Raw genomic sequence first — 9762 nt, 5'->3', positions numbered from 1 at the left:
GGAGAAGGGAAAGGCTACCCATTCCAGTATTCAGGCCTGGAGAATTCCATGGACTGTATAGACCATGGGGTCACAAAGAGTTGGACACAATAGAGCGACTTTCACTTTCAGACAGGTGAATTGATAAACAATTTGCTACATATTCAAGCTATGCAATATTACAGCAACAAAATGGAATGAACTGTTGATATACCCACCCAATAAAAATATTATAGATGAATCTCAAAAATGTGCTTGATGGAAGAATGAGCTCATTTATTCATTCATTGTTGAGAATAAGTAACCTATAGTGACAGGAAGAAGATTTGAGGTTCCCTAGTTCTGGGGCAGGTGAGATTGAGTGGGATGGGACACAAGGGAACTTTCCAGAGGGATGCACATATTTTATACCCTGCTTGTGGTAGGAATGACCCTGGCATAAACATCTGTCTAAACGCAGCAAACTGTGCAACTGGAAACGATTGCATCTGGTTGTATGTAACTTATACCTCAATAAAGGACCGCGGCGGAGTCAGAGGCTGGCAGCAGTAGGTCACTGTGTGCTTGGGTAGATGATTCTTCTGAGACCTGACTCCATCCACTGGCTCTTCCCTTGATCTAGAAACTTCAGGTGGGGTCTAGCTAATTACATTCAGCAGAGCATTCTCTCCCAGGGCCTGTACATCCCCAAGAGGGTCCCTGCTCTGAGAGCTCACCTAGCCTGAGGAGGAGGAGGAAGGTCAGGAGGGGATGTGCCACTGTCTCTTCTACATCCCAGCGAGCTGGTCTTTTCATAAAGGAACCCAGTGTTAGTGGTATCTAGCTGAGTTTGGGAAAAATCCAAATAAGCTTACTCCTCATATTGAGATTTCTTGGTCAACTCAGTGAGCCAGATAAAGCAGTCCATGTTTAGGGGGGTTTTGCAACTGTGAGATAGGTCATAATCTCCACTAAGTAAGCTATGAAATGTAAATTATAGTTATGGAACAGTGAAAAATCACATATTGACATCAAAATTAAAAGGGAAACAAATTATGACTATGAGCATCATCTTTTGGAGAAATGACCACAACCAGATGTAAGTAAATTATACTCTAAGGAGAAGAAGGCATCTTTCCTGGCCACTGCCATGAATTTATCTTAGACATATCCTAAACTCCCTATCCAAAGCCCATCTTAAATAACTGTTTTCCCATCCAATGAACCATCTCCTTCACTGTGGGAAATTCGTGTACATTTCTGGCAAGTTAGCAATTATACAAATTTTAAGAAGTCTTATCTTTGTAGACATCTATCTTTTTAGCTGCTTTAATCACTTGGTTGGTAATGAAAACAAAAGGAAATAGAGTTAGTTCCTGAAGGATGTTAAATCTTACGTGGTTTAAGATGGATTGTATGGCTCCAATTATGATGTCTTTCATCACTGCACAGGCCCAGGCTCAGAGTCAGGACACAGGGGTCTGACCACTGCTCACTCTTGAACTCGGTATGTGACCTCCAGCAAATCTAACCTTTGTTCCAGTTTCTTCCATGGTCAGAGGAGGATGGCAGCATTTTCTCAACCCATCTCAGCAAGTAAAAAGCTTTCATTGAAATATTACACATGAGAACACTTATAAAAATTAAAAGTTTAATATGACTATGAAGCATGGCTTGTTTTGCATTTAAAAGAAAACTTTTAAAATGTTATAAACATGATACGTGTGCTATCACTATACATATATGTTGTAAGACCAGGTCTCTCAAGCAATAAAAATAATAGGTCATCTTTTTATTTTTCCAATCCATTAGCAATGAGTCCAGGGGCCAAAGAGTCTCCAAAACAACAGGTACTCCTGCCATGCTGTCGGGGATGGTCCTCTAAATCATTTTAAGCTTCACACTGGGGTACTGCAGGAGTTACTTTATTGCTAAAACAATAGATCAGAAACTAAAGTCTAGAAATAAAATTAAAAAAAAAATAATTGGGTCATAGAAATGCCACAATGCCTAATCCTAGTATGGGGTCTGTATTTCAATGAATGAAGGTTATGGCAACAACAACAACAAAAAAAACCCACTAAAATTTAAAAAAATTCTGTATTGTCTTTAGGGAAGTAAGAGAGCACTTTAAATTTGCAGTAGAAAGGCTGGTCTTGGCGTTGCCTCAGGCTTGCTGCCTCTTCTGTGGTCCTTGACCTGCCTCCTCTCTTTGCTGGCTTCTTCTCTCTTTCTCTGCTCTCTCTCTGTCACTTCATATCTGAAAGCAGACATTTTTTCTCTTTTGGGAGCACTTTCTCAACCCATCTCAGCAAGTGAAAAGCTTTCATTGAAATATCAGGCATGAGAACACTGAGATGGATGTGGTGGGCGGGAGGGTCAATGGGCGACTTCCAGCCTGCACGTCTGTGGCCCCAGGGACAGCTCGCTCCTGGGACCTGCACTGAGCTTTAGACCCTGACTTGGACTCCAAGGAGAAGGACGTGGACAAGGCGCTGCTTGGTCTCCTGCTTAGGGCCCACCATGATCTAGGTTTCAAGGTTTCCTGGGACCCCCTCATGGCTGGGGTGTGATGGGACTGGGAACTGGAGGCACAGAGGCTGGGCGGAGATGGACCAACCATTGCCACAGGGCGCCCCAGGCCAGCTCACAGTGCTCCAGGGGTGGGAGTCCTCCCAAGGCTCACTCACCCTGGGGAAGCTGTGCCGCGGAGGAAGTCATTGCGTGCCATTTGTGATAAGAAAGGAGGCTGAGAGGGGCACTTCTAAACCATCCGAAATGAAAAATATTAATACATGTCAATCAATCATGCTAGGCGAGAGACCAGTGTAACTATCCTATATCCTTTTTATATACAATGACATTAAAAATTAACATCTTATGACAAAAAGAACAAAGTATGTGACAAAGTACAGGAAACAATATCCCAGAGATGTCCCTCAGAGTTAATAAATAATAATGACATGTTATTTTTCTCAATTTTTTTATATTTGTGGCATTTATCAGCTTTTAAAACTTCATATTTGTTGTGATGTCTCTTTCATTCTAAATAAAGTTACTTTCATACCTAATTTTGTATTTTTTTATTCTTTTTCTTGGGCTTCCCAGGTAGCGTTAGAGGTAGACTCCACACTGTGTAAACTTGCACACAAACTTCAATCAGCCCTTGGATAATTCCATGTTAGCTCAATATACATGTGATTAATTATGATTATTGGGTAACTTGAGCTCCTAGGGCTGAAAAACGTTAAGGAAATAAATGCATTTCAGAGAGACAAAATAAACAACTAAATGGTAGGTTGGCTGGAAAATCACTATCTTCATGACTGGTACCTTTTAAAAATGAGAACAGACTGTGTTAGGCACCAGATGATTTCCACACTACACCATGGTCTGCTAGATTGGAAGGGGCTGGTTGTCCAATGAGGGCTCTGCCAGAGGCAGATTTATGTGCCATTAATAATTTCTGATGCCGTTTCTACCTGCCGTTTCAGCAGACTATTTTCCCAATCATGTTTACCAATTTAAATTAGGAAATGTAAATAGAGTATTTAAGAAGGAGGAAAGATACAATTTAATTCTTCATATGCAAACTTTATGACCAAAATGTAACAATGTTATATAAAAACAAAAAAATCTCAGAGTTCTAACCAAAGTCCAATTAATTAATTTCATAGTGCAATTGCTCAATTTGCTTTATTTTATAGAATAGACATATTTGAATGTTATAGAAACTTCTTTAAAAAAATAAAGTCAATATGTTAGAGTCTGGAAAGCACCACAGTTACAACTTGCAAATTAACAATTTCTGTCTTTCAAAACCCAAAACATGGACAATGGATATGAATCAGTTGTTTTCAAGATATTGGTCAGCAGGAAAAAAAGGACAGTGGTTCTCGAGACAGGTAATAAACAAAGTTAAGCCCTACAATTGCCCCAGGTCACTGTCTGGAGAGAGTTTCCAGGCAATGGTGCATAGTGGGTGCATCTCCTTGAGTTGAGGAGACAAATTAATCGACACAATGCCAATCAAAATCCCAGGTAGATTTTTTTTGTGGAAACTAAAAAAAAAAGAATTCCAAAATTCATATGTAAATGTAAAGAACTTAGAGTAGTCAAAAAGAGTTAGCAAAGGAAAAAGCTTGGAGGAATATCTGATTTCAAGACAAGAGAAAACTAAAGTAACTAACCAAGGGAGCTATTGGCATTATTACTGATAATAGATCAGTGGAAAAAACTGGAAAGTACATAAATAGACCCACATATATATGAAAAACTGACTTTTGACAGAGGAGCAAAAGCAATTCAGAGGAGAAACAATAACCTTCTTAGCAGATGGTGATGGAACAATTGCAAATCCATTCACACAACAAATGAACTTCAATCCATAACTCAGATCATATACAAAAATTAACCTAGAACAGGTCACAGATTTAAATGTAAAACCAAATATTAAAAAACTTTTAGAAGAAAATATAGGAGAAAATCTTTATGACCTTGGATTAGGCAAAATATTTAGATATAGCACCAAGAACAAGATACATGAACATATAAATTGTCTTATCAAAATGAAACACTTTTGTTTTGTGAAGGACACTATTAGGGAAGACAAGCCACAGGGAGATAAAACATTGGCAAAATCTGTATCTAATAAAAGACTTCTATCCAGAATACCTAAAGAACTCTCAGAATTCAACAAAAAAGAAAACCAGCAACTCAGTTAAAATAATGGGCAAAAAAATTGAAAGACACTTCACCAAAGAAGATATATAAATGGCAAATAAGCACATGGAAAAAAGCTCAGTATAATTTGTCCTTAGGGAAATGGAAATTAAAATCCCAAGTAGAGGTTACTATGTACCCAAAGTAGCAGCTAAAATGCAAAAGACTGACTCTATTGTACAACACAGGGAACTGTATTCAATATCCTGTAATAATCTATAATGGAAAATATGTAACTGAATTACTGTTGAATACCTGAAACTAATATAATATTGTAAGTCAACTATACTTCAGTAAAAAAAAAAAAAAAAAAGACTGACCATACCAAGTGTCAAGAAGCTAGAAAAAGTGGAACTCTCATACACTGCTGGTGAGACTGTAAAATGATACTTTGGAAAACAGTTTGACAGTTTTTAAAAATGCTAGATATAAATCTACCATATAAATTCAGCCACTCTCTGCCTAAATATTTATCCAAGAGAAACAAAAGCATATGTCCATTTTAATAATTTATATGAAGATTCATAGATGTATTTCTAATAATCAAATACTGGCAACTACCCAAATGTTCATTAACAGGTGATTGGAGAAAAACAACAATACTGTGGCATATGTAACAAAATACCAGTCAGGAATAAAAAGGAATAACTATTATTACACACACCTAGACAGCATATTAAAAAGAAGAGACATTACTTTGCCAACAAAAGTCCATCTAATCAGTTCAGTTCAGTTCAGTTGCTCAGTCGTGTCTGACTCTTTGTGACCCCGTGAACTGCAGCATGCCAGACCTCCCTGTCCATCACCAACTCCCAGAGTCCACCCAAACCCATGTCCATTGTGTTGGTGATGCCATCCAACCATCCTCATCCTCATCTCATCCAACTCTCCGCATCAGGTGGCCAAAGTGTTGGAGTTTCAGCTTCAACATCTAGTCAAGGCTGTGGTTTTTCCAGTGGGCATGTATAGATGTGAGAGTTGGACAATAAAGAAAGCTGAGCACTGAAGAATTGATGCTTTTGAACTGTGGTGTTGGAGAAGACTCTTGAGTTCCTTGGACTGAAAGGAGATCCAACCAGTCCATCCTAAAGGAGATCAGTCCTGAGTGTTCATTGGAAGGACTGATGCTGAGGCTGAAACTCCAATACTTTGGCCACATGATGCAAAGAGCTGATTCATTTGAAAAGACCCTGGTGCTGGGAAAGATTGAGGGCAGGAGGAGAAGGGGATGACAGAGGATGAGATGGTTGGATGGCATCACCGACTCAATTGACATGAGTTTGGGTAAACTCTGGGAGTTTGTGATGGACAGGGATGTGCTGGTGATGGACAGGTGATGGCCTGGTATGCTGCGGTCCATGGGGTTGCAAAGAGTCGGACATGACTGAGTAACTGAACTGAACTGAATGACACAAATGAATCTCAAAATAATTATGTTGAGTAAAAGAAACCAGACAAAAATGAGAGTACATAATATACAATCCAGTTATATAAAAGCCTAGAAAATGCAATTGCTAGTGACAGAAAACAGATATGTGGTTGGGGATTGGGGGGGGTGGTTAGGGAGAGTCGGGAGAGAAGGGTTGCATTGTCTTGCAGTGATGGTTTCATAGTGGTATATATATATATCTCAAAACATATCAAATTACACACTTTGTGCATTTTTTGTATATCAATTATACTTCAACAAAGCTATTTTTAAAACACGATTTGACTTTAGACGTGTAGAGCAAAATATAGGTTTGGGAGCTCTAAAAAAATCATAGAACATCAAGATAGTAACCATATTTGGTTATACAAATGTGACCTTATCTTTAACTGTGAAGTGAAATATTCTTGTTAACTGCCCATTCAGTAGTTCATGCAGTCCATAAGGAGGCTCTCCCCTACACCCAGAGCAAGTGGAATGAGTCATTTAAAATAAGTTTCACCATTCCCCTCCTCTTTCTCTTTCCTTATCTTGTGGGGAGAAGGTGGAAATACAAAAAACAGTTTTAATATAAGTCAGGATGCACAGTGGGCTTCCCAGGTAGCTCAGTGGTAAGGAATCAGCCTGTCCATGCAGAAGATGTGGGTTCAATACTTTGGTCGGGAAGATCCCCTGGAGAAGGGAAATGGCAACCCACTTCAGTATTCTTGCCTGGGAAATCCCACGGACAGAGGAGCCTGGCGGGCTACAGTCCATGTGGTTGCAAAAGAGTCAGACAGGACTGAGCAATTAAACAACCATATGCCCAATAGATTGTTGGGTACTTAACAATGATACCAGAAGGTGGGTATCAATACCCAAAGAGTAAGTACAAGGAAAGATTTTTCCTTGCTCTTTTCTTTTCCTTCTTTTTTTCACTTTTACCATCCCTCTCTACCATCCTTTTTTAAATACCCCCCCCTTTTTTTTTTCTGTTCTCCTTCTACCTTCTTTTATTCCCACATCCCCACGTTTGTCGGCAGGATTCTATGGTGGTTCGGACCACTGCTCAGACTCTGGAGCTGGCTGCCCAGTTCAGATCTAGTACTGTGTCAGGCATGGTGTCTAGAAAAATGGCACGGATGAACCTATCTGTAGGGCAGGAATAGAGACACAGACTTGTGGACACAGTGGGGGAAGGAGAGGGTGGGATGAACTGAGAGAGTAGCATTAGCATATATTCACAACCATGTGTAAAATAGATAGCTAACAGGAAGCAACTATATAGCACAGGGAGCTCAGCTCAGGGCTCTGTGCTGACCTAGAGAGTGGGAGAGAAGTCCAAGAGGGAGGCTATGTCTAGTGGATTCACGCTGTTGTATAGCAGAAACCAACACAACACTGTAAAGCAATTATCCTCCAATAAAAATAAAAATAATACCCCATGCTTCAGATCCCCCATCTGTAAGTGGGCTGTTTTAAAAACTGTTTTTAGTAGGGCTGCTGTGAGGATGAAATGAACTAATACAGGGAAAACACTCAGAATAGGTGAAACCATGCACGTGTTACCATTTTCAGAACTCTTTCCCTCCCTCCCACTTCCCTCTTCCTCGCCATCAACACTAAACACACTGGACTCCACTCAGTTCAGTGGAAAAGGCCCTGACCTCAGAGAAGTGTGCAGAAGGCATGAGATTCCAAGACCTGGAACCTGGTCCTGACTCAGCCACTCACTAATTTTCTGACCCTGTCTGTGTTGCTTATGCATCAGAGCTAAAATTGTTTACTGGTAAAATGAAAAGGCAGGTCTAGAAGATCTATGGTCCCATCCACCTAACACAGCTTTTTATATTTTAAAAGTATGCAAAGATTAAGTGAAAACCTTTTTGACAATTTTCAGGCACAACAGAGATTTTCATTTACCATGAAGGATATCCAATACTTAGTAAGAAAGATAACATGGCAGATTACCCAGACATGACAATTGTTAAAATTTTAGCAGAACACTGAGTTACATGAATGTTTTACGAGAAATGATAACATGCCCCTTACTATATGCAGAAATTGAACACATTCAAACGTTCTGGACTGGAACTCCCCCTTTCCAAAGCTGTATATGAAGTCTCTTGAAAGTATAGGAGTTCGTGTACTTTGTGGTGGGGGGTATACCATGGCCTTGGCCTCAGGGACCTACCAGGAGAATTCATTTCAAAAACTCTCTGCCGCTAGTCTGTCTACTCCAAGGTCAGTAGAATGAGTGGTGAGTGAGCAACTACAGAGAGGAAAGAGTTCATAATGGTTCACTTTGTATGAAAGTGACTGGAGTTTAAGTGTAATAATCTACATATAATGCCGCCATCCAAAAATACCACTCAGCTTTTAAAAGTGGGGGGAGGGTGGATTTAATGTGGAAAGTGTCCTTAGCTGGCTTCACACATACATGCTTTGATTATAAACCTGATGAAGACTAGCTATGATCAGGCAGCAGGGCTCTGATGTTAATTGGAAGAGGATATGGTATTACCACAATGAGGAGAGAGATTTCCTCTATCAACATCTTACTGAGAAATCTGTCAAATGTGGCAGAAATTCACAATATTTTCAAGATTCAAATAACTTTCAGAAAAGTTACACTCCTGTTGGGTCAAGTCCTTATTCAGAAACTTATCACTCAATCGAGACATCAATTTGTCCAATGAAGGCATTATGGACTACAGGGACCAAATAGGACTTTTGTTAAAACAAGTGAGATTGATTAGGCCTTATGTTTCAATTACGATCCCAAGTCCCGCCGTTACCAAAGAGTGTTCTTGTAGTTTCTCATAATTCTTAGCCGAAGCCTCTGTACCACTTTCTGCTGGCTTCCCAGGTGGCGCTAGTGGTAAAGATCCCACCTGCCAATGCAGGAGACATAAGAGACACGAGTTCAATCCCTGGGTCAGGAAGAGCCCCTGGAGGAGGGTATGACAACCCACTCCAGTATTCTTGCCTGGGAAATCCCATGGACAGTGGAGCCTGGAAGGCTACAGTCTGTAGGGTCGCAGAGTCGGACATGACTAAAGCAACTTAGCACGCACACACTGCTTGAATGAGCTGCTCCAGAAAAGCTTACAATGTGACTGATTCTACATTATTTTCTGCTGCTAGAATCAATCACCTGTCTCAACTTGTGCATTCTCCTAGCAGTATAGGGATAGCCAGAGGTAGGCTTTGTGAACACAAGTGTACCTGCAAAACTCTTGTCTCTTCAGCTAGTACTTTCAGTGTTAAACTAGTTGTCAGAGTTTGGGCACGAATCAGTTGGACTGATTTAGGTATCTTGATGGGCTGTTATAAAAGATGAAAGGGAGAAACTGGCTGAGTTTGATGAACTGGTATCACTAGAACAAGGCTTGAAATTTAGGTAACAAGTGTGCATGTGTGTCCATGCATTTGGGATAGCAAACCAGCAATTTTTGACCTGATTTCCAGGATAAAGATGGTTAAAGGGTAGTGGGAAATCTATTGATCACTGCTAGTTAAGTTCAACTGAAAAATCCTTTTAACTATTAAAAATTGGGGAATATTAGAAATAAAACACAACTCTACAGAAATATGAACATTTTTAATAGATGAACTTCTATGCACATTTTCATAGAGTTGAGATCATGTGCATATATTATTTTGTCTTGTAC

The 9762-nt window shown here is 39.8% G+C and overlaps 1 protein-coding gene across 1 annotated transcript in view; it reads right to left on the bottom strand.

The window, feature by feature from the left end:
• Positions 1-1588: 1588 nt before the first annotated feature.
• Positions 1589-9762, bottom strand: part of RMDN2 (regulator of microtubule dynamics 2) — a 76662-nt gene continuing 68488 nt past the window's right edge. Inside the window, exon 12 of the mRNA XM_070798515.1 lies at positions 1589-8982. Coding sequence (XP_070654616.1) covers positions 8964-8982 — 19 coding nt within the window. The 3' untranslated portion in view covers positions 1589-8963. The remainder of the gene's footprint in view (positions 8983-9762) is intronic.

This window comes from Bos indicus, chromosome 11 (assembly GCF_029378745.1).
Source record: "Bos indicus isolate NIAB-ARS_2022 breed Sahiwal x Tharparkar chromosome 11, NIAB-ARS_B.indTharparkar_mat_pri_1.0, whole genome shotgun sequence".
Taxonomy (NCBI): Eukaryota; Metazoa; Chordata; class Mammalia; order Artiodactyla; family Bovidae; genus Bos; species Bos indicus.
The sequence above is the reverse complement of the archived record's forward strand: the minus strand, read 5'-3'. Positions and strand labels throughout refer to the sequence as shown.